The sequence below is a fragment of the Oncorhynchus masou genome, unplaced genomic scaffold (genome assembly GCF_036934945.1).
Source record: "Oncorhynchus masou masou isolate Uvic2021 unplaced genomic scaffold, UVic_Omas_1.1 unplaced_scaffold_1028, whole genome shotgun sequence".
Classification (NCBI taxonomy): domain Eukaryota; kingdom Metazoa; phylum Chordata; class Actinopteri; order Salmoniformes; family Salmonidae; genus Oncorhynchus; species Oncorhynchus masou.
This window is the reverse complement of record NW_026999973.1, coordinates 191808-217266: the sequence shown is the minus strand read 5'-3', so window position 1 is coordinate 217266 and position 25459 is coordinate 191808. Positions and strand designations below refer to the sequence as shown.

The following is a 25459-nucleotide window of genomic DNA, read 5'->3' as shown; positions in this document are numbered from 1 at the left end:
TTCACATGGCATCACACATTCACATGGCATCACACACATTCACATGGCATCACACACATTCACATGGCATCACACATTCACATGGCATCACACACATTCACATGGCATCACACACATTCACATGGCATCACACATTCACATGGCATCACACATTCACAAGGCATCACACACATTCACATGGCATCACACATTCACAAGGCATCACACATTCACAAGGCATCACACACATTCACATGGCATCACACACATTCACATGGCATCACACATTCACATGGCATCACACACATTCACATGGCATCACACACATTCACATGGCATCACACACATTCACATGGCATCACACACATTCACATGGCATCACACACATTCACATGGCATCACACACATTCACATGGCATCACACACATTCACATGGCATCACACACATTCACATGGCATCACACACATTCACATGGCATCACACATTCACATGGCATCACACATTCACATGGCATCACACACATTCACATGGCATCACACACATTCACATGGCATCACACACATTCACATGGCATCACATACATTCACATGGCATCACACATTCACATGGCATCACACATTCACATGGCATCACACATTCACATGGCATCACACACAATTATATTGTATCACATTCAATTTATTCCAAATGCCACACCTTAAATTCCCTGGGGTCAAGAAAGTTATTCAATCCAATACTTCCCTACTGTAATGTAACATGTCAAATGATGAGCTAATGTGGGTGAAATGTGATCTGAAGGAAATGATGATGTTATGATATAGCCAGGATGAAGGATACTCACAATAACATAGTATCGGGCGTAGTCGCCCTCCTTGGAGGAGAAGTTATACATGTCAGCAGACAGCTGGTCCTGAGGAAGGAAGACGTGAACATCAGCATCTTGTCCCTCCAAATGTGGTGGAGACCCACTTCTGATTGGGTCTACACCACAGAGATAGAGTATTCATCCACGACACAGAAGGGGGGAGTCTGTTTGGGAAAGGGGGCCGAGACGGAGGTCTTGAAGCTGCAACACCCATTGTGGTTAATAAATCTAGCCTTTCTTTGATATCCCTCTGGATCATTGAACCTGAACATTGAACCTGACAATGTGAATAGCATGTATAGGTAACTGACAGCACAGTCACGGCCCTTTAATAACATAGCCCTAATAACATGTATGTCAGGTTCTGTTCATACCTGTCACAATAACCTTCTGTTCATACCCCTGTCACAATAACCTTCTGTTCATACCCCTGTCACAATAACCTTCTGTTCATACCTGTCACAATAACCTTCTGTTTATACCCCTGTCACAATAACCTTCTGTTTATACCCCTGTCACAATAACCTTCTGTTCATACCCCTGTCACAATAACCTTCTGTTCATACCCCTGTCACAATAACCTTCTGTTCATACCCCTGTCACAATAACCTTCTGTTCATACCCCTGTCACAATAACCTTCTGTTCATACCCCTGTCACAATAACCTTCTGTTCATACCCCTGTCACAATAACCTTCTGTTCATACCCCTGTCACAATAACCTTCTGTTCATACCTGTCACAATAACCTTCTGTTTATACCCCTGTCACAATAACCTTCTGTTTATACCCCTGTCACAATAACCTTCTGTTCATACCCCTGTCACAATAACCTTCTGTTCATACCCCTGTCACAATAACCTTCTGTTCATACCCCTGTCACAATAACCTTCTGTTCATACCCCTGTCACAATAACCTTCTGTTCATACCCCTGTCACAATAACCTTCTGTTCATACCCCTGTCACAATAACCTTCTGTTTATACCCCTGTCACAATAACCTTCTGTTTATACCCCTGTCACAATAACCTTCTGTTCATACCCCTGTCACAATAACCTTCTGTTCATACCCCTGTCACAATAACCTTCTGTTCATACCCCTGTCACAATAACCTTCTGTTCATACCCCTGTCACAATAACCTTCTGTTCATACCCCTGTCACAATAACCTTCTTAACCTTCTGTTCATACCCCTGTCACAATAACCTTCTGTTCATACCCCTGTAACAATAACCTTCTGTTCATACCCCTGTCACAATAACCTTCTGTTCATACCTGTCACAATAACCTTCTGTTCATACCCCTGTCACAATAACCTTCTGTTCATACCTGTCACAATAACCTTCTGTTCATACCCCTGTCACAATAACCTTCTGTTCATACCTGTCACAATAACCCTCTGTTCATACCCCTGTCACAATAACCTTCTGTTCATACCCCTGTCACAATAACCTTCTGTTCATACCTGTCACAATAACCTTCTGTTCATACCCCTGTCACAATAACCTTCTGTTCATACCTGTCACAATAACCCTCTGTTCATACCCCTGTCACAATAACCTTCTGTTTATACCCCTGTCACAATAACCTTCTGTTTATACCCCTGTAACAATAACCTTCTGTTCATACCCCTGTCACAATAACCTTCTGTTCATACCCCTGTCACAATAACCTTCTGTTTATACCCCTGTCACAATAACCTTCTGTTCATACCCCTGTCACAATAACCTTCTGTTCATACCCCTGTCACAATAACCTTCTGTTCATACCCCTGTCACAATAACCTTCTGTTTATACCTGTCACAATAACCTTCTGTTCATACCCCTGTCACAATAACCTTCTGTTTATACCCCTGTCACAATAACCTTCTGTTCATACCCCTGTCACAATAACCTTCTGTTCATACCCCTGTAACAATAACCTTCTGTTCATACCTGTCCTGTCACAATAACCTTCTGTTCAATACCTTCCTGTCACAATAACCTTCTGTTCATACCCCTGTCACAATAACCTTCTGTTCATACCCCTGTCACAATAACCTTCTGTTCATACCCCTGTCACAATAACCTTCTGTTCATACCCCTGTCACAATAACCTTCTGTTCATACCCCTGTCACAATAACCTTCTGTTCATACCCCTGTCACAATAACCTTCTGTTCATACCCCTGTCACAATAACCTTCTGTTCATACCCCTGTCACAATAACCTTCTGTTCATACCCCTGTCACAATAACCTTCTGTTCATACCCCTGTCACAATAACCTTCTGTTCATACCCCTGTCACAATAACCTTCTGTTCATACCCCTGTCACAATAACCTTCTGTTCATACCCCTGTCACAATAACCTTCTGTTCATACCTGTCACAATAACCTTCTGTTCATACCCCTGTCACAATAACCTTCTGTTCATACCCCTGTCACAATAACCTTCTGTTCATACCCCTGTCACAATAACCTTCTGTTCATACCCCTGTCACAATAACCTTCTGTTCATACCCCTGTCACAATAACCTTCTGTTCATACCCCTGTCACAATAACCTTCTGTTCATACAATTCACAATAACCTTCTGTTCATACCCCTGTCACAATAACCTTCTGTTCATACCCCTGTCACAATAACCTTCTGTTCATACCCCTGTCACAATAACCTTCTGTTCATACCCCTGTCACAATAACCTTCTGTTCATACCCCTGTCACAATAACCTTCTGTTCATACCCCTGTCACAATAACCTTCTGTTCATACCCCTGTCACAATAACCTTCTGTTCATACCCCTGTCACAATAACCTTCTGTTCATACCCCTGTCACAATAACCTTCTGTTCATACCCCTGTCACAATAACCTTCTGTTCATACCCCTGTCACAATAACCTTCTGTTCATACCCCTGTCACAATAACCTTCTGTTCATACCCCTGTCACAATAACCTTCTGTTCATACCCCTGTCACAATAACCTTCTGTTCATACCCCTGTCACAATAACCTTCTGTTCATACCCCTGTCACAATAACCTTCTGTTCATACCCCTGTCACAATAACCTTCTGTTCATACCCCTGTCACAATAACCTTCTGTTCATACCCCTGTCACAATAACCTTCTGTTCATACCCCTGTCACAATAACCTTCTGTTCATACCCCTGTCACAATAACCTTCTGTTCATGTTCCCCTGTCACAATAACCTTCTGTTCATACCCCTGTCACAATAACCTTCTGTTCATACCCCTGTCACAATAACCTTCTGTTCATACCCCTGTCACAATAACCTTCTGTTCATACCCCTGTCACAATAACCTTCTGTTCATACCCCTGTCACAATAACCTTCTGTTCATACCCCTGTCACAATAACCTTCTGTTCATACCCCTGTCACAATAACCTTCTGTTCATACCCCTGTCACAATAACCTTCTGTTCATACCCCTGTCACAATAACCTTCTGTTCATACCCCTGTCACAATAACCTTCTGTTCATACCCCTGTCACAATAACCTTCTGTTCATACCCCTGTCACAATAACCTTCTGTTCATACCCCTGTCACAATAACCTTCTGTTCATACCCCTGTCACAATAACCTTCTGTTCATACCCCTGTCACAATAACCTTCTGTTCATACCCCTGTCACAATAACCCTGTTCATCTGTTCATACCCCTGTCACAATAACCTTCTGTTCATACCCCTGTCACAATAACCTTCTGTTCATACCCCTGTCACAATAACCTTCTGTTCATACCCCTGTCACAATAACCTTCTGTTCATACCCCTGTCACAATAACCTTCTGTTCATACCCCTGTCACAATAACCTTCTGTTCATACCCCTGTCACAATAACCTTCTGTTCATACCCTGTCACAATAACCTTCTGTTCATACCCCTGTCACAATAACCTTCTGTTCATACCCCTGTCACAATAACCTTCTGTTCATACCCTGTCACAATAACCTTCTGTTCATACCCCTGTCACAATAACCTTCTGTTCATACCCCTGTCACAATAACCTTCTGTTCATACCCGTCACAATAACCTTCTGTTCATACCCCTGTCACAATAACCTTCTGTTCATACCAGTCACAATAACCTTCTGTTCATACCCGTCACAATAACCTTCTGTTCATACCCTGTCACAATAACCTTCTGTTCATACCCCTGTCACAATAACCTTCTGTTCATACCCCTGTCACAATAACCTTCTGTTCATACCCCTGTCACAATAACCTTCTGTTCATACCCCTGTCACAATAACCTGTTCACAATAACCTTCTGTTCATTGTCACAATAACCTTCTGTTCATACCAGTCACAATAACCTTCTGTTCATACCCCTGTCACAATAACCTTCTGTTCATACCCTGTCACAATAACCTTCTGTTCATACCCCTGTCACAATAACCTTCTGTTCATACCCCTGTCACAATAACCTTCTGTTCATACCCCTGTCACAATAACCCTCTGTTCATACCCCTGTCACAATAACCTTCTGTTCATACCCCTGTCACAATAACCTTCTGTTCATACCAGTCACAATAACCTTCTGTTCATACCCCTGTCACAATAACCTTCTGTTCATACCCCTGTCACAATAACCTTCTGTTCATACCCCTGTCACAATAACCTTCTGTTCAACCTGTCACAATAACCTTCTGTTCATACCCTGTCACAATAACCTTCTGTTCATACCCCTGTCACAATAACCTTCTGTTCATACCCCTGTCACAATAACCTTCTGTTCATACCCCTGTCACAATAACCTTCTGTTCATACCCCTGTCACAATAACCTTCTGTTCATACCCCTGTCACAATAACCCCAATCTGTTCATACCCTGTCACAATAACCTTCTGTTCATACCCCTGTCACAATAACCTTCTGTTCATACCCCTGTCACAATAATGTTCATACCCCTGTCACAATAACCTTCTGTTCATACCCCTGTCACAATAACCTTCTGTTCATACCCCTGTCACAATAACCTTCTGTTCATACCCCTGTCACAATAACCTTCTGTTCATACCCCTGTCACAATAACCTTCTGTTCATACCCCTGTCACAATAACCTTCTGTTCATACCCCTGTCACAATAACCTTCTGTTCATACCCCTGTCACAATAACCTTCTGTTCATACCCCTGTCACAATAACCTTCTGTTCATACCCCTGTCACAATAACCTTCTGTTCATACCCCTGTCACAATAACCTTCTGTTCATACCCCTGTCACAATAACCTTCTGTTCATACCCCTGTCACCTTCTGTTCATACCCCTGTCACAATAACCTGTTCTGTTCATACCCCTGTCACAATAACCTTCTGTTCATACCCCTGTCACAATAACCTTCTGTTCATACCCCTGTCACAATAACCTTCTGTTCATACCCCTGTCACAATAACCTTCTGTTCATACCCCTGTCACAATAACCTTCTGTTCATACCTTCTGTTCCCTGTCACAATAACCTTCTGTTCATACCCCTGTCACAATAACCTTCTGTTCATACCCCTGTCACAATAACCCTGTTCTGTTCATACCCCTGTCACAATAACCTTCTGTTCATACCCTGTCACAATAACCTTCTGTTCATACAATAACCCTTCTGTTCATACCCCTGTCACAATAACCCTCTGTTCATACCCCTGTCACAATAACCTTCTGTTCATACCCCTGTCACAATAACCTTCTGTTCATACCCCTGTCACAATAACCTCTGTTCATACCCCTGTCACAATAACCTTCTGTTCATACCCCTGTCACAATAACCTTCTGTTCATACCCCTGTCACAATAACCTTCTGTTCATACCCCTGTCACAATAACCTTCTGTTCATACCCCTGTCACAATAACCTTCTGTTCATACCCCTGTCACAATAACCTGTTCTGTTCATACCCCTGTCACAATAACCTTCTGTTCATACCCCTGTCACAATAACCTTCTGTTCATACCCCTGTCACAATAACCTTCTGTTCATACCCCTGTCACAATAACCTTCTGTTCATACCCCTGTCACAATAACCTTCTGTTCATACCCCTGTCACAATAACCTTCTGTTCATACCCTGTCACAATAACCTTCTGTTCATACCCCTGTCACAATAACCCTGTTCATACCCCTGTTCACAATACCCCTGTCACAATAACCTTCTGTTCATACCCCTGTCACAATAACCTTCTGTTCATACCCCTGTCACAATAACCTTCTGTTCATACCCTGTCACAATAACCTTCTGTTCATACCCCTGTCATAATAACCTTCTGTTCAATACAAACCTCTCTGTTCATACCCCTGTCATGTTAATGTTCATACCCCTGTGCAATAACCTTCTGTTCATACCCCTGTCACAATACATTCCTCTCTGTTCATACCCCTGTCACAATAACCTTCTGTTCATACCCCGTCACAATAACCTTTGTTCATACCCCTGTCACAATAACCTTCTGTTCGATGGTACAGAGCAGCATAGGCCATGAGTATTTGTTAAAGTGGCTAGTGATACATGTATTACATAAGGATGCAGTCGATGATAGAGTAATGCGTATGCATATGAGATGAATAATGTCAGTAACATTATATAAGATAGCATTGTTTAAAGTGGCTAGTGATATATTTACATCATTTCCCATAATTCCCTCTAGCTGGAGTTGTCAGTCATACCACTCAATGTTAGTGGTTGCACAGTCTGATGGCCTTAGATAGAAGCTGTTTTTCAGTCTCTCGGTCCCAGCTTTGATGCACCTGTACTGACCTCCCTTCTGGATGATAGCGGGGTGAACAGGCAGTGGCTCGGGTGGTTGATGTCCTTGATGATCTTTATGGCCTTCCTGTAACATCGGGTGGTGTAGGTGTCCTGGAGGGCAGGTAGTTTGCCCCGGTGATCCTGTGCTGTCACTACCCTCTACCTTACGGTTGAGGGCGGAGCCACCGTACCAGGCGGTGATACCCCTGTCAGGATGCTCTCGATTGTGCATCTGTAGAAGTTTGTGAGTGCTTTTGGTGACAAGCCGAATTTCTTCAGCCTCCTGATCCGCTGCTGTTCTTCACGATGCTGTCTGTGTGAGTGGACCAATTCCTTGTCTGTGATGTGTATGCCGAGGAACTTGTCACTCTCTCCACTACTGTTCCATCGATGTGGATAGGGGGGTGTTCCCTCTGCTGTTTCCTGAAGTCCACAATCATCTCCTTAGTTTTGTTGACGTTGGAGTGTGTTATTTTCCTGACACCACACTACACCTCCCCTGTAGGCCGTCTGTCGTTGTTGGTAATCAAGCCTACCACTGTGTCGTCCGCACTTGATGATTGAGTTGGAGGCGTGCTGCAGTTGTGGGTGAACAGGGAGTACAGGAGAGGGCTCAGAATGCACCCTTGTGGGGCCCCAGTGTTGAGGATCAGCAGATGTTGTTACCTACCCTCACCACCTGGGGGCGGCCCTGTAGTCAGTACCCAGTTGCACAGGGCGGGTCACCCAGGGTCTCCTCTGCTTGGAGGGTACTATGGTGTTGAACCGAGCTGTAGTGATGAACACAATAACCTTGTCCAGATGGGTTAGGGCTGTGCAGTGTGGTTGAGATTGCATCCTGTGGACTTCTGTTCATACCCCTTCACAATAACCTTCTGTTCATACCCCTGTCACAATAACCTTCTGTTCCTGTCACAATAACCCCCTGTTCATACCCCTGTCACAATAACCTCTCTGTTCATACCCCTGTCACAATAACCTTCTGTTCATACCCTGTCACAATAACCCCCTGTTCATACCCCTGTCACAATAACCCCCTGTTCATACCCCTGTCACAATAACCCCCTGTTCATACCCCTGTCACAATGTGCACCACAATAACCCTTCTGTTAATACCCCTGTCACTGTTCATACCCCTGTCACAATAACCTTCTGTTCATACCCCTGTCACAATAACCCTCTGTTCATACCCCTGTCACAATAACCCCCTGTTCATACCCCTGTCACAATAACCCTCTGTTCATACCCCTGTCACAATAACCCTCTGTTCATACCCCTGTCACAATAACCTTCTGTTCATACCCCTGTCACAATAACCTTCTGTTCATACCCCTGTCACAATAACCCCCTGTTCATACCCCTGTCACAATAACCTTCTGTTCATACCCCTGTCACAATAACCCCTGTTCATACCCCTGTCACAATAACCTTCTGTTCATACCCCTGTCACAATAACCTTCTGTTCATACCCCTGTCACAATAACCTTCTGTTCATACCCCTGTCACAATAACCCTCTGTTCATACCCCTGTCACAATAACCTTCTGTTCATACCCCTGTCACAATAACCTTCTGTTCATACCCCTGTCACAATAACCCTCTGTTCATACCCCTGTCACAATAACCTTCTGTTCATACCCCTGTCACAATAACCCTCTGTTCAGCCAGGTCATCAGATATGATCCTGTCATGATTACCAACCTTAGCTGGAATACCCATTACATCTTTTCAACTCTACCTCCAGTCATTAGAGCATTAGGTATTCCCAATTTCCCAAGGTCATCCTCTGCTGTATGTGTACCACTTTTCCCACCCATTACATCCTCTGCTGTATGTGCACCACTTTGCCCACCCATTACATCATCCTCTGCTGTACATCCTCTGTGTATGTGCACCACTTTGCCCACCCATTACATCCTCTGCTGTATGTGCACCACTTTGCCCACCCATTACATCCTCTGCTGTATGTGCACCACTTTGCCCACCCATTACATCCTCTGCTGTATGTGCACCACTTTGCCCACCCATTACATCCTCTGATGTATGTGCTTTGCCCACCCATTACATCCTCTGCTGTATGTGTACCACTTTGCCCACCCATTACATCCTCTGATGTATGTGCACCACTTCCCCCATTACATCCTCTGCTGTATGTGCACCACTTTGCCCACCCATTACATCCTCTGCTGTATGTGCACCACTTTGCCCACCCATTACATCCTCTGCTGTATGTGCACCACTTTGCCCACCCATTACATCCTCTGCTGTATGTGCCCACCACTTTGCCCACCCATTACATCCTCTGCTGTATGTGCACCACTTTGCCCACCCATTACATCCTCTGCTGTATGTGTACCACTTTGCCCACCCATTACATCCTCTGCTGTATGTGCACCACTTTGCCCACCCATTACATCCTCTGCTGTATGTGCACCACTTTGCCCACCCATTACATCCTCTGCTGTATGTGTACCACTTTGCCCACCCATTACATCCTCTGCTGTATGTGCACCACTTTGCCCACCCATTACATCCTCTGCTGTATGTGTACCACTTTGCCCACCCATTACATCCTCTGCTGTATGTGTACCACTTTGCCCACCCATTACATCCTCTGCTGTATGTGTACCACTTTGCCCACCCATTACATCCTCTGCTGTATGTGTACCACTTTGCCCACCCATTACATCCTCTGCTGTATGTGTACCACTTTGCCCACCCATTACATCCTCTGCTGTATGTATGCCCACCCATTACATCCTCTGCACCACTTTGCCCACCCATTACATCCTCTGCACCACTTTGCCCACCCATTACATCCTCTGCTGTGCACCACTTTGCCCACCCATTACATCCTCTGCTGTATGTGCACCACTTTGCCCACCCATTACATCCTCTGCTGTATGTGCACCACTTTGCCCACCCATTACATCCTCTGCTGTATGTGCACCACTTTGCCCACCCATTACATCTCTGCTGCCCACCCACATCCTCTGCTGTATGTGCACCACTTTGCCCACCCATTACATCCTCTGCTGTATGTGCACCACTTTGCCCACCCATTACATCCTCTGTATGTGTACCACTTTGCCCACCCATTACATCCTCTATGTGTGCACCACTTTGCCCACCCATTACATCCTCTGCTGTATGTGCACCACTTTGCCCACCCATTACATCCTCTGCTGTATGTGCACCACTTTGCCCACCCATTACATCCTCTGCTGTATGTGCACCACTTTGCCCACCCATTACATCCTCTGCTGTATGTGTACCACTTTGCCCACCCATTACATCCTCTGCTGTATGTGCACCACTTTGCCCACCCATTACATCCTCTGCTGTATGTGCACCACTTTGCCCACCCATTACATCCTCTGCTGTATGTGCACTTTGCCCACCCATTACATCCTCTGCTGTATGTGTACCACTTTGCCCACCCATTACATCCTCTGCTGTATGTGCACCACTTTGCCCACCACCCATTACATCCTCACCACTTTGCCCACCCATTACATCCTCTGCTGTATGTGCACCACTTTGCCCACCCATTACATCCTCTGCTGTATGTGCACCACTTTGCCCACCCATTACATCCTCTGCTGTATGTGCACATTTGGTGCCAATAGATCTCCCTTAAATGATATCAGTTCAATACACTATGAAAGTAAATACATGTTGACATGATTTCAGTGGAGACACTTGATATGGTGAATCAATCTGTAAAAAACAGCTGTTCTGTTTTTATCCCAAATCAATCTATAAAACAACAGCGTTTCTCCAGAGTCTTGTTACTACAGTATGCATGTTGCTCGCGGGTGACCAGTTCCCTTTCATTGAAAATGTCTAACTCGACTTATGAATACTACCTACAGTACCTTACACATCTCCACTTTGTTCAGGGCCTCGTCCATCTCGTCTTTGAGAGTCTCAACCTTGGCGGCTGTGGCCTGGTAGTTGGTGGAAAAGTGAATAGACTTGCTTGCCTGCAACCACCTGGAACAAAAAGAAAATATCATGGAGATGTGGAACTTTGTCTAATCTATGTGTGAACATAGATTTTACTTGAGAAATGCACATACAACTTTTGCAAAATAAAAACATGTATTTGGCATAGCTTTTTTTTGGGGTTCTAGTCCAGTAGCTAGCTCTGGGGTTCTAGTCCAGTAGCTGGCTCTGGGGTTCTAGTCCAGTAGCTGGCTCTGGGGTTCTAGTCCAGTAGCTGGCTCTGGGGTTCTAGTCCAGTAGCTGGCTCTGGGGTTCTAGTCCAGTAGCTGGCTCTGGGGTTCTAGTCCAGTAGCTGGCTCTGGGGTTCTAGTCCAGTAGCTGGCTCTGGGGTTCTAGTCCAGTAGCTGGCTCTGGGGTTCTAGTCCAGTATCTGGCTCTGGGGTTCTAGTCCAGTATCTGGCTCTGGGGTTCTAATCCAGTGACTGGCTCTGGGGTTCTAATCCAGTAAATGGCTCTGGGGTTCTAGTCCAGTAGCTGGCTCTGGGGGTTCTAGTCCAGTAGCTGGCTCTGGGGTTCTAGTCCAGTATCTGGCTCTGGGGTTCTAATCCAGTGACTGGCTCTGGGGTTCTAATCCAGTAAATGGCTCTGGGGTTCTAATCCAGTAAATGGCTCTGGGGTTCTAGTCCAGTAACTGGCTCTGAGGTTCTAGTCCAGTAACTGGCTCTGAGGTTCTAGTCCAGTATCTGGCTCTGAGGTTCTAGTCCAGTATCTGGCTCTGGTGGTTCTAATACAGTACCTGGCTCTGGGGTTCTAGTCTAGTAACTGGCTCTGGGGTTGTAGTAGAGTACCTGGCCCTGGCTGAGTCATAGTCTAGGACTAGCTTAGCCAGCTGTTTCCTCTGTCTCAGGATGTTGGGAATGTCCACCTGGGTAGGTATAGGAGAGATCATAAATGGTGTCATTATCATTAGTATGACCATTGGCATGCTCAGTGTTATCAATGCCAGGGTAAGATATGGAGAGTGTTGGTGGTCACCTCTGCTAGCTGGTTGAGAGGTTCCAGGATGTCTCTCTCTAGCTGGACCTCGTGTTGCATCAGCTCAGACGCTAGTCTGCTCTCTGCCTCCCCACATACATCCATCATCTTACTGCCACACACACACACACATGTAAAGACACATATACACAGATAAACAGAGAGAAAGAGGAGAGAGAGAGACCGTTATCACCGTGAAGCTGAGAGTAATATATATTGTAGGAATACCACAAACACATTTGGGGCCTTTTAAACAACCATATTCATCCCTGTATAACTAACTCTCACTAGTTTAGTCCTGGGATCTCATCATGTTCTGTGCTTATGGACTAACTTCCCTAACTGAATCTTTCTGAATCTGCATGTTGAACATGTTCAAACCATAGATATCATTGTCTGGTTTGCCAAACACAGATGTAGCCTGGTCTTGGACTAAGAAGCATGGAGAATCTCCATTGTACCTGGGAAACCAGCCCCATACATGTCTGCTGTCATTGCTCCACACTCACCCAATCAGTGACTCCTCCCCCAGCTGGCTTCCTCCATCCTGCATGGCCTGGGACAGTGCTGTCAGAGGGAGCTTTTTCTGTGGCAGGAAATACAGGCATCATGGGATTTGTAGTTCTATTGCTCAACACAAGACATGTTACTGTATCATGTTTCATCTCGGACACCCAGAACTAAAATGTTGTATTATGCGTCAGATGCTCTAAGTTCTGGGGGGAGACGTGTTAGAAAATATACTAATGAGACTAGCGAAGTGTCCACCCCTCGAAACACAAACTCTCAGCCAGTTCTGGGCAAGTCTATTTGGAATTATAAAGGTCCATGTATCGAACACGAGATAAGGAGACAATTCTGCAGTGAAAGTAATGACAGTAATGCCAGTCATATAATCATCACTGGGGCGGGTCTGGCTAACAGAGGATTGGAAAGATAGTGGAGGGTTTAGAGAGGCTTACTCCACATGTCTGTCCATTTAGTCTATCCTCTATTTACTGAGACATGCTGTGCAGTGATTGCAGAGGAGAGAGAACATTGAGATGATGCCTAACTTGGGGAACTTCTCTAGCGCTCAAACCCTACCATGAAATAACTCAAAATGACAGTAATTGCACATCTTTCATTGACATTAGTATGTGGTTAATGTGGATGTCTGAGTTTGAGGTAAGAGCTGTTCACAACACTTCTCCCTGAGAAGGAGAGATACAAGAGGTGAGGTAAAGAAGGAAAGATAGAAGAGGAGAGGGTGAGAAGGAGAGGTAGAGAAGGAGAGAGAAGAGGAGAGGGTGAGAAGGAGAGGTAGAGAAGGAGAGATACAAGAGGAGAGGGTGAGAAGGAGAGGTAGAGAAGGAGAGGTAGGGAAGGAGAGATACAAGAGGAGAGGTAAAGAAAGAAAGATAGAAGAGGAGAGGGTGAGAAGGAGAGGTAGAGGAGAGATAGAGAAGGAGAGATACAAGAGAGGGTGAGAAGGAGAGGTAGAGGTAGAGAAGGAGAGGTACAAAAGGAGAGGGTGAGAAGGAGAGGTAGAGAAGGAGAGGTAGAGAAGGAGAGGTAGAGAATGAGAGGTACAAGAGGAGAGGTAAAGAAGGAAAGATAGAAGAGGAGAGGGTGAGAAGGAGAGATACAAGAGGAGAGGGTGAGAAGGAGAGATACAAGAGGAGAGGTAAAGAAGAAAGATAGAAGAGGAGAGGGTGAGAAGGAGATGTAGAGAAGGAGAGAGACAAGAGGAGAGGGTGAGAAGGAGAGATACAAGAGGAGAGGTAAAGAAGGAAAGATAGAAGAGGAGAGGGTGAGAAGGAGAGGTAGAGAAGGAAAGATAGAGGGGAGGTTGAGAAGGAGAGGTAGGGGAGGGTGAGAAGGAGAGGTAGAGAAGGAGAGGTACAAGAGGAGTGGGTGAGAAGGAGAGGTAGAGGAGAGATACAAGAGGAGAGGTAGAGAAGGAGAGGTAGAGAAGGAGAGGTAGGGGAGGGTGAGAAGGAGAGGTAGAGAAGGAGAGGTAGAGAAGGGGAGATACAAGAGGAGAGGGTGAGAAGGAGAGATAGAGAAGGAGAGATAGAAGAGGAGAGGTGAGAAGGAGAGGTAGAGAAGGAGAGAGAAGAGGATAGGGTGAGAAGGAGCGAGAAGAGGAGAGGGTGAGAAGGAGAGGGTGAGAAGGAGAGGTAGAGAAGGAGAGGTAGAGAAGGAGAGATACATCAGGAGAGGGTGAGAAGGAGAGGTAGAGAAGGAGAGGTAGAGAAGGAGAGGGTGAGAAGGAGGGGTAGAGAAGGAAAGATAGAAGAGGAGAGGGTGAGAAGGAGAGGTAGAGAAGGAGAGAGAAGAGGAGAGGGTGAGAAGGAGAGGTAGAGAAGGAGAGAGAAGAGGAGAGGGTGAGAAGGAGAGGTAGAGAAGGAGAGAGAAGAGGAGAGGGTGAGAAGGAGAGGTAGAGAAGGAGAGAAGAGGAGAGGGGAGAAGGAGAGGTAGAGAAGGAGAGAGAAGAGGAGAGGGGGAGAAGGAGAGGTAGAGAAGGAGAGAGAAGAGAAGGAGAGATAGAAGAGGTAGAGAAGGAGAGATAGAAGAGGAGAGGGTGAGAAGGAGAGAGAAGAGGAGGGTGAGAAGGAGAGGTAGAGAAGGAGAGAAGAGGGGGGGTGAGAAGGAGAGGTAGAGAAAGAGAGATATAAGAGGAGAGGGTGAGAAGGAGAGGTAGAGAAGGAGAGATACAAGAGGAGAGGGTGAGAAGGAGAGGTAGAGAAGGAGAGATACAAGAGGAGAGGTAAAGAAGGAAAGATAGAAGAGGAGAGGTAAAGAAGGAGAAGTAGAGAAGGAGAGGTAGAGAAGGAGAGGTAGAGAAGGAGAGATAGAGAAGGAGAGATACAAGATGAGAGGGTGAGAAGGAGAGGTAGAGAAGGAAAGATAGAAGAGGGCAGGGTGAGAAGGAGAGAGTGAGTGAGAAGGAGCAGTAGAGGACAGATAGAAGAGGAGAGGGTGATAATATTGGATGAGAAGGAGGTAGAGAAGGACAGATAGAAGAGGAGAGGGTGATAATATTGGATGAGAAGGAGGTAGAGAAGGACAGAGAAGAGGAGAGGGTGATACTATTGGATGAGAAGGAGGTAGAGAAGGACAGATAGAAGAGGAGAGGGTGATACTATTGGATGAGAAGGAGGTAGAGAAGGAGAGATAGAAGAGGAGAGGGTGATACTATTGGATGAGAAGGAGGTTGAGAAGGACAGATAGAAGAGGAGAGGGTGATACTATTGGATGAGGAGGTAGAGAAGGACAGATAGAAGAGGAGAGGGTGATACTATTGGAGAAGGGAGGAGAGGGACAGATAGAAGAGGAGAGGGTGATACTATTGGATGAGAGGGAGGTAGAGAAGGACAGATAGAAGAGGAGAGGGTGATACTATTGGATGAGAGGGAGGTAGAGAAGGACAGATAGAAGAGGAGAGGGTGATACTATTGGATGAGGAGGAGGTAGAGAAGGACAGATAGAAGAGGAGAGGGTGATACTATTGGATGAGAGGGAGGTAGAGACGGACAGATAGAAGAGGAGAGGGTGATACTATTGGATGAGGAGGAGGTAGAGAAGGACAGATAGAAGAGGAGAGGGTGATACTATTGGATGAGGAGGAGGTAGAGAAGGAGAGATAGAAGAGGAGAGGGTGATACTATTGGATGAGGAGGAGGTAGAGAAGGATGAGATAGAGGAGGGTGATACTATTGGATGAGGAGAGAAGGAGAGGTAGAAGAGGAGAGGGTGATACTATTGGATGAGGAGGAGGTAGAAGAGGAGAGAATTGGGAGGAGATAGATAGAAGAGGAGAGGGTGATACTATTGGATGAGGAGGTGGTAGAGAAGGAGAGATAGAAGAGGAGAGGGTGATACTATTGGATGAGGAGGAGGTAGAGAAGGACAGATAGAAGAGGAGAGGGTGATACTATTGGATGAGGAGGAGGTAGAGGAGGAGGTAGAGAAGGACAGATAGAAGAGGAGAGGGTGATGCAGATAGAAGAGGAGAGGGTGATACTATTGGATGAGGAGGAGGTAGAGAAGGAGAGATAGAAGAGGAGAGGGTGATACTATTGGATGAGGAGGAGGTAGAGAAGGAGAGGTAGAAGAGGAGAGGGTGATAATATTGGATGAGGAGGAGGTAGAGAAGGAGAGATAGAAGAGGAGAGGGTGATACTATTGGATGAGGAGGAGGTAGAGAAGGAGAGATAGAAGAGGAGAGGGTGATACTATTGGATGAGGAGGAGGTAGAGAAGGAGAGGTAGAAGAGGAGAGGAGAGGGTGATACTATTGGATGAGGTAGAGAAGGAGATTGTCTTACGTGTCTCTTTTCTGCCTCCGTTCCGATGTGACCCTGTAGACAGGTGACCAGTCTCTTGTGTGCGTTGTGGGACACCAGACGGACCAGCTCCATGCGCCTCTCGATCTGCAATCACACATTCGCTCATGATCATCAGAAGAAACTCGTCAGAAGAAACACAGATGAACACAAGCACACACATTGTCACAAAACACACAATAGAATGGTACCGCAATATAGTCTTTCTCTATATCAGTAGGTTTTATCCAACCCTGTTCGAGGAGAGCTACCCTCCTGTAGGTTTTATCCAACCCTGTTCGAGGAGAGCTACCCTCCTGTAGGTTTTAACTCCAACCCTGTTCCTGGAGAGGTACCCTGCTGACAACCCTGATCTATACCGTTGTTGTACCAATGTTTTGCATTTCTGTTTCATTCAAATAGATATACTGTATGTCCATTGCATAATGGCTATAGGCCTAGTTCTGTGAAAGGATTGAGTGGAAGAAGCTGTTTTGACTGGCTGGTTCCTCCTGGTTGCCGCCTAGTAACGGTTATTCACATCCCTACATAATGTGTCTTAACAGTCAGCAGACAGATGGAGGGCTGTTGAGGAAGAACCAGCAGGATTGATACAGATAGTGCTCTCTGCAGGGAGCAGAACTAGGCTACATTAGATTATCTTAATAATAATGCAAGACAGGTTAGAGAGATATGCGTATGAAGAACAGATGAATCTATGGGAATTTGAGAAGGGATATATTGCTCTCCATGGGTGTTATGATCAGTGAACTGTTAATACAAGGACCCTATCAATGCAAAGCAGAAGACTGATGTATTACATTTACAGCAAACTATCACACCCACTATCACCTTCCGTAGCCCACTATCACCTTCCGTAGCCCACTATCACCTTCCGTAGCCCACTATCACCTTCCGTAGCCCACTATCACCTTCCGTAGCACACTATCACCTTCCGTAGCCCACTATCACCTTCCGTAGCCCACTATCACCTTCCGTAGCCCACTATCACCTTCCGTAGCCCACTATCACCTTCCGTAGCCCACTATCACCTTCCGTAGCCCACTATCACCTTCCGTAGCCCACTATCACCTTCCGTAGCCCACTATCACCTTCCGTAGCACACTATCACCTTCCGTACACTATCACCTTCCGTAGCACACTATCACCTTCCGTAGCACACTATCACCTTCCGTAGCCCACTATCACCTTCCGTAGCCCACTATCACCCTCCGTAGCCCACTATCACCCTCCGTAGCCCACTATCACCCTCCGTAGCCCACTATACCCTCCACTATCACCCTCCGTAGCCCACTATCACCTTCCGTAGCCCACTATCACCTTCCGTAGCCCACTATCACCTTCCGTAGCCCACTATCACCTTCCGTAGCCCACTATCACCTTCCGTAGCCCACTATCACCTTCCGTAGCCCACTATCACCTTCCATAGCACACTATCCCCTTCAACAGCACAATATCACCTTCCATAGCCCACTATCACCTTCAACAGCACAATATCACCTTCCATAGCCCACTATCACCTTCAACAGCACAATATCACCTTCCATAGCCCACTATCACCTTCCATAGCCCACTATCACCTTCAACAGCACAATATCACCTTCCATAGCCCACTATCACCTTCAACAGCACAATATCACCTTCCATAGCCCACTATCACCTTCAACAGCACAATATCACTTTCCATAGCCCACTATCACCTTCAACAGCACAATATCACCTTCCATAGCCCACTATCACCTTCAACAGCACAATATCACACCCACAAACTTTAAAAAGGGGAAGTGATCCAATGATGGTGTTGTTGATGGGAAGAATGGAGATATGGATATAGGGTCCACACCCTCACTCCACTGTGCTCTATTTCAGTCTACTTCTGGTATGGGGCTGTGATCAAATAGTCATCAAAACTGTTCCAGTCCACAACCTCGAAAAGGAAACACAATGAGGGGATCTTAGTACAGACTAAAGATGTGCCTGTGTGCTCCATCCCCTATAGCAGAGATATTTAACTCTGCCTCTACGAGGTCTGGGGCCTGATGCTTTTCACTTGTACCTGATCATTCATTCCACACACCTGGTGTCCCAGGTCTAAATCACTACATGGTTAGAGGGGAACAATGAAAAGGTGCTGTGGAACTGGCTTCCAGGTCCAGAGTTGAGTATGAATGCCCTAAATTATGTTTTTTTAGTATGAGCCTGTAAATAAATAATCATATTCAACAAACTATTCGAGTCTACAAACTAAACTACTGTATAAAAAGAAGTGAAGCAGGGGTTTTAACTTGAACATGTGTTTATGAGATCCACACACAGTGGCCTTCTTAGTGTACGTCCTGTATGGGACTATGAGCAAAAGTATTACAGTCAGCAAACTCTTATTCCAAGCAAATGAAAACCCAACGCCATGTGTGTAACTAAAGGAGGGGGTTCTGGAGGATAGTGATTTGCCTATACAGTCCACAGTAGTCTGATAAACTTTCAGCATGAGTGTGTTGTTCTCTGTTGCTAAGTGTCTTCTTCCTCTTCTGTTTCACTGTAACCACCCAGCTGGTTCTGCAGCCACGGTATTGGCTGGGAGAGCCCTCCCACACACTCTCTCTCTCTCCGTCTCTCTTAATCTCACGCTCATGCTCTCTGGCTCGCTCTTGTGCACTCTCTCTCTCTGGTGCACTCTCTCTCTCTCCCTCTCTCTCTGGTGCACTCCCTCTCTCTCTCTCTCTGGTGCACTCTCTCTCTCTGGTGCACTCTCTCTCTCTCTCTGGTGCACTCCTCTCTCTCTCTCTCTCTCTCTCTCTCTCTCTGGTGCACTCTCTCTCTCTCTCTCTCTCTCTCTGGTGCACTCTCCACCGCACACTCTCAATCCCATGCATTTCCCTCCAGCTGCTTCTCCATGCCAGCTGGGGTGAAGCGCTCTCTCTCTGGATCCAATTGATTCAGTGTAACAGTGATCCTGGGCAGTGATTCATGTCTGCTAGTAATAACTGTAATGTGTATCCAGACCCTCATCACTGGGTGCCAGGGTAGGGCTGCGTCCCAAATGGCACCCCCATACCAGTAGTGTACTACTTTGTCCAGGGCCCATAGGGTTCTGGTCAAAATTAGTACACTATACAGAGAATAAGGTGCCATTTGGGACACAACCTTGATTTAGTACAGAAGGTGGTGGTCAAAAGAGAAGGAGTTAACAGCAATAACAGCAATGGAGAAGTGACTACTGAAAACAAGCACGGGTCTCATTCAGCACTACTGATGGGAAGAAACAGACAGATAGACAGATAAACAGAATAATATATAGTATTACACCCTGCCCTGGAGGCTGGCCTGGAGGCTGGCCTGGAGGCTGCCCTGGAGGCTGGCCTGGAGGCTGGCCTGGAGGCTGGCCTGGAGGCTGGCCTGGAGGCTGGCGAGAGATGAAATAAGGAGTACATACACACAGACCCCACCCTCACCTTCCTCCCTGATGTTTAAAGGTTTACAGGCCTATTATTGAGGATGTCTTTTCCAGCAGACAGCCCAGATCAGTAGCCAGTAAAAACAGTCAGAGGAATGAGCAGCCAGTTGACCCCCTGACCCTGGCTCAAAGGAAATATGGAACATCCAGTGCAGTGAGTCAGAGCAGTGCTGATGTGGGGTTTAGGCTTTGTCCTCTGAGACAGCTTCTCTCTCTCTCTCCCTTTCTCTTGGTGTCTCTCTCTCCCCTTCCCCCACCCATCTCTCTCAAACAAAATAAAATGTTATTGGTCACATACACATATTTAACAGATGTTATGTTATTGTGGGTGTAATGAAATGCTTTTGTTCCTAGCTCCAACAGTGCAGTAGTATCTAACAATTCACATCAATCTAAAAGTTAAATAATGGCATTAAGAAATATATAAATATTAGGATGAGCAATGTCAGAATGGCATTGACTAACATACAGTAGAATAGAATACAGTATATACATATGAAATGAGTAAAGCAGTATGTAAACATTATTCAAGTGACTAGTGTTCCATTATTACACACACACTGTATATAGATTTTTTTCTATTGTGTTATTGACTGTACGTTTGTTTACTCCATATGTAACTCTGTGTTGTTTGTATCGCACTGCTGGGCTTTATCTTGGTCGCGTCGCAGTTGTAAATGAGAACTTGTTCTCAACTGGCCTACCTGGTTAAATAAAGTTTCAATCAAAAAGTGAAGTGACCAGTGATTCCATGTCTATGGCAGCAGCCTCTAAGCTGCAGGGTTGAGTAACCGGGTGGTAGCCGGCTAGTGATGGCTATTTAACAGTCTGATGGCCTTGAGATGGAATCTGTTTTTCAGTCTCTCGGTCCCTGCTTTGATGCACCTGTACTGACCTGGCCTCCCCAACATCTTTTCCCCAGGTGTCAGTCCAGTCCAACAGACACGGGCCGGTCTGGCAACGCCAGCTCCTCTCCTGTTACTGATTCAAACATGTCCAAACAACATGACCACTTAGCCATTTAAATACACAGAGGCCCTGCATAACTAAAGTGCCACATTTCAACAGGCTAAACTAACATTCAGTGCATGTTGAGGAAAGTTGGTGATGTATCATGTTATTGAACGTGATCTGCACACTAATATCTACCCCTTGGAGATAAATAAAGTGGATTAAACTAAATTGAGCTGTGCCTTGTTAGACCATAATAGAACAAGGAAACTATGACTGTATCTATAGACTAAACCCTATGGTGTAGGGAGGGCTATCCTTTCTGGAGTTGGGTAATAAAACACATTGCAAGCAGACACACCTGTAACTTGCCAGATGGATAAGGCTAACATTATGAATGAATCAACTGTGGTAAACTAGAGGTTTACAAGATGTCTGCATGCCATTTGCTACAATACCTAGTCTCTCTTGACACATTGAGCTACAGTACCTGGTCTCTCTTGACATATTGAGCTACAGTACCTGTTCTCTCTTGACACATTGAGCTACACTACCTGGTCTCTCTTGACATATTGAGCTACAGTACCTGGTCTCTCTTGACACATTGAGCTACAGTACCTGGTCTCTCTTGACACATAGAGCTACAGTACCTGGTCTCTCTTGACAAATTGACTTAAAGTACCTGGTCTCTCTTGACACATTGAGCTACAGTACCTGGTCTCTCTTGACATATTGAGCTACACTACCTGGACTCTCTTGACATATTGAGAAGTAGTACCTGGTCTCTCTTGACATATTGAGCTACACTACCTGGACTCTCTGGACATATTGAGCTACACTACCTGGACTCTCTTGACATATTGAGCTACAGTACCTGGTCTCTCTTCGACATATTGAGAAGTAGTACCTGGTCTCTCTTGACATATTGAGTAGTAGTACCTGGTCTCTCTTGATATATTGAATTATAGTACCTGGTCTCTCTTGATATATTGAATTATAGTACCTGGTATCTCTTGACAAATTGAGCTACAGTACCTGGTCTCTCTTCACAAATTGAGCTACAGTACCTGGTCTCTCTTCACAAATTGAGTTATAGTACCTGGTATCTCTTGACATATTGAGCTACAGTACCTGGTCTCTCTTGACATATTGAGCTACAGTACCTGGTCTTTCTTGACATATTGAACTACAGTACCTGGTCTCTCTTGACAAATTGAGCTACAGTACCTGGTCTCTCTTGACATATTGAGCTACAGTACCTGGTCTCTCTGGACATACTGAGTAGTAGTACCTGGTCTCTCTTGACATATTGAGCTACAGTACATGGTCTCGCTTGACATATTGAGCTACAGTACCTGGTCTCTCTTGACATATTGAGCTACAGTACCTGGTCTCTCTTGACAAATTGAGCTACAGTACCTGGTCTCTCTTGACATATTGAGCTACAGTACCTGGTCTCTCTTGACATATTGAGCTACAGTACCTGGTCTCTCTTGACATATTGAGCTACAGTACCTGGTCTCTCTGGACATACTGAGTAGTAGTACCTGGTCTCTCTTGACATATTGAGCTACAGTACCTGGTCTCGCTTGACATATTGAGCTACAGTACCTGGTCTCTCTTGACATATTGAGCTACAGTACCTGGTCTCTCTTGACATACTGAGCTACAGTACCTGGTCTCTCTTGACATATTGAGCTACAGTACCTGGTCTCTCTTGACATATTGAGTTATGGTACCTCGTCTCTCTTGACATATTGAGTAGTAGTACCTGGTCTCTCTTGATATATTGAATTATAGTACCTGGTCTCTCTTGACATATTGAGCTACAGTACCTGGTCTCTCTTGACATATTGAGCTATCCACCCGCAAACAACAAATTGTGGGTTATATCTGTATATCATACTGTATCTGTTGAAATTAATTGAATGTGTCTGCCATCTGTCTCTGTCTGTTTGTTTACGGTGTCATTGTTTATGTGTATGCATGTGTTTGTATATGCAGGCATATGTGTATAGACATGCCTGTATACACTGAGTGTACAAAACATTATGAACACCTGCTCTTCCCATGACAGACTGAAGGTGAAATAGAGTAAAAGCTATGATACCTTATTGATGTCACTTGTTAAATCCACTTCAATCAGTGTTGAGACAATTCGACATGGATTGTGTATGTGTGTCATTCAGAGGGTGAATGGGCAAGACAAAAATCCCCAAAAGTTCCCACAAGGATAGTAAAACGAGAAAAATTCTACCTTGTGGGGACATTTCCCACAACCCCATGAGGACAAAGGTTATTTAAGCTTAAGGGTTCGGAGTTAGGTTTATGGTTAGGTTAAGAGTTCGGTTTAGGGTTAGGTTAAGGGTTCGGAGTTAGGTTTAGGGTTAGTGTTACAGGTTAGGGTTAGGTTAAGGGTTCAGAGTTAGGTTTAGGGTTAGTGTTACAGGTTAAGGTTAGGTTAAGGGTTCGGAGTTAGGTTTAGGGTTAGTGTTACAGGTTAAGGTTAGGTTAAGGGTTCGGAGTTAGGTTTATGGTTAGGTTAAGAGTTCGGAGTTAGGTTTAGGGTTAGGTTAAGGGTTCGGAGTTAGGTTTAGGGTTAGGTTAAGGGTTCAGAGTTAGGTTTAGGATTAGGTTAAGGTTTAGGGATAGTGTTACAGGTTAGGGTTAGGTTAAGGGTTCAGAGTTAGGTTTAGGGTTAGTGTTACAGGTTAGGGTTAGGTTAAGGGTTCGGAGTTAGGTTAAGGGTTCGGAGTTAGGTTAAGGGTTCGGAGTTAGGTTAAGGGTTCGGAGTTAGGTTAAGGGTTCGTGTTACAGGTTAGGGTTAGGTAAAGGGTTCGGAGTTAGGTTTAGGGTTAGTGTTACAGCTTAGGGGTTAGGTTAAGGGTTCAGAGTTAGGTTTAGGGTTAGTGTTACAGGTTAGGGGTTAGTGTTACAGGTTAAGGGTTAGTGTTACAGGTTAGGGTTAGGCTAAGGGTTCGGAGTTAGGTTTAGGGTTAGTGTTACAGGTTAGGGTTAGGTTAAGGGTTTGGAGTTAGGTTTAGGGTTCGTGTTACAGGTAAGGGTTATGGTAAGGGCTAGGAAAAATAAATACAATGATTTTAGGTCCCCACGAGGGTAGAAGAACATAATGTGTGTGTTTGTGTGTACATGTAGGCATACTTGTGTTTGTATATGCAGGCAATACCCTTCAAGGGTGAAAATGTCTGTATAAAAGCCACCAGGCTCCAGAAATGAACTCTGAATGCTGGAACTAGACTGTCATCCATGTGATACGAACCATAGCCCTGACTTGGACTGCCCTCTCGCTCAGAGAGACATTAGCATTCAACTAGCGAAGCACATTCCAGTGAGGAGGGGAAATAGATAGTAGGAGTGTCTTGGGCAGCACAAAGCACTTCTGCAGGAGCAAAGTTTAGCTGAGGGAGAACTTAGGGGAGGGAATCCCTATCTCCTGAATTCTTCCCAGGGGAGAGTCTTGAGGGAGTTAAAGGCTGTGTCTCAATACATGTAAACCGCTTCTTACTGCATTCTCACCCAGGAAGAGTCAGTCAGTATAGCAGGGAGCTAGGATGTGTCTCAATACATGTAAACCGCTTCTTACTGCATTCTCACCAAGGAAGAGTCAGTCAGTATAGCAGGGAGCTAGGATGTGTCTCAATACATGTAAACAGCTTCTTACTGCATTCTCACCAAGGAAGAGTCAGTCAGTATAGCAGGGAGTTAGGATGTGTCTCAATACATGTAAACAGCTTCTTACTGCATTCTCACCCAGGAAGAGTCAGTCAGTATAGCAGGGAGTTAGGATGTGTCTCAATACATGTAAACAGCTTCTTACTGCATTCCCACCAAGGAAGAGTCAGTCAGTATAGCAGGGAGTTAGGATGTGTCTCAATACATGTAAACAGCTTCTTACTGCATTCTCACCAAGGAAGAGTCAGTCAGTATAGCAGGGAGTTAGGATGTGTCTCAATACATGTAAACAGCTTCTTACTGCATTCCCACCAAGGAAGAGTCAGTCAGTATAGCAGGGAGTTAGGATGTGTCTCAATACATGTAAACAGCTTCTTACTGCATTCCCACCAAGGAAGAGTCAGTCAGTATAGCAGGGAGTTAGGATGTGTCTCAATACATGTAAACAGCTTCTTACTGCATTCTCACCAAGGAAGAGT

General features: G+C 45.2%; 1 protein-coding gene across 2 annotated transcripts in view; it reads right to left on the bottom strand.

Annotated features, from left to right (window-relative positions):
• Nucleotides 1–25459, bottom strand: part of LOC135528764 (rho GTPase-activating protein 17-like) — a 55272-nt gene that overhangs the window by 10493 nt on the left and 19320 nt on the right. For both annotated transcript variants that reach the window (XM_064957831.1, XM_064957833.1), the window contains exons 3-8: nt 16865–16969; nt 13062–13138; nt 12553–12664; nt 12366–12442; nt 11448–11565; nt 822–890 (exon numbers count right to left, since the gene is read on the bottom strand). In XM_064957831.1, the coding sequence (XP_064813903.1) occupies nt 822–890; nt 11448–11565; nt 12366–12442; nt 12553–12664; nt 13062–13138; nt 16865–16969 (558 nt within the window). The remainder of the gene's footprint in view (nt 1–821; nt 891–11447; nt 11566–12365; nt 12443–12552; nt 12665–13061; nt 13139–16864; nt 16970–25459) is intronic.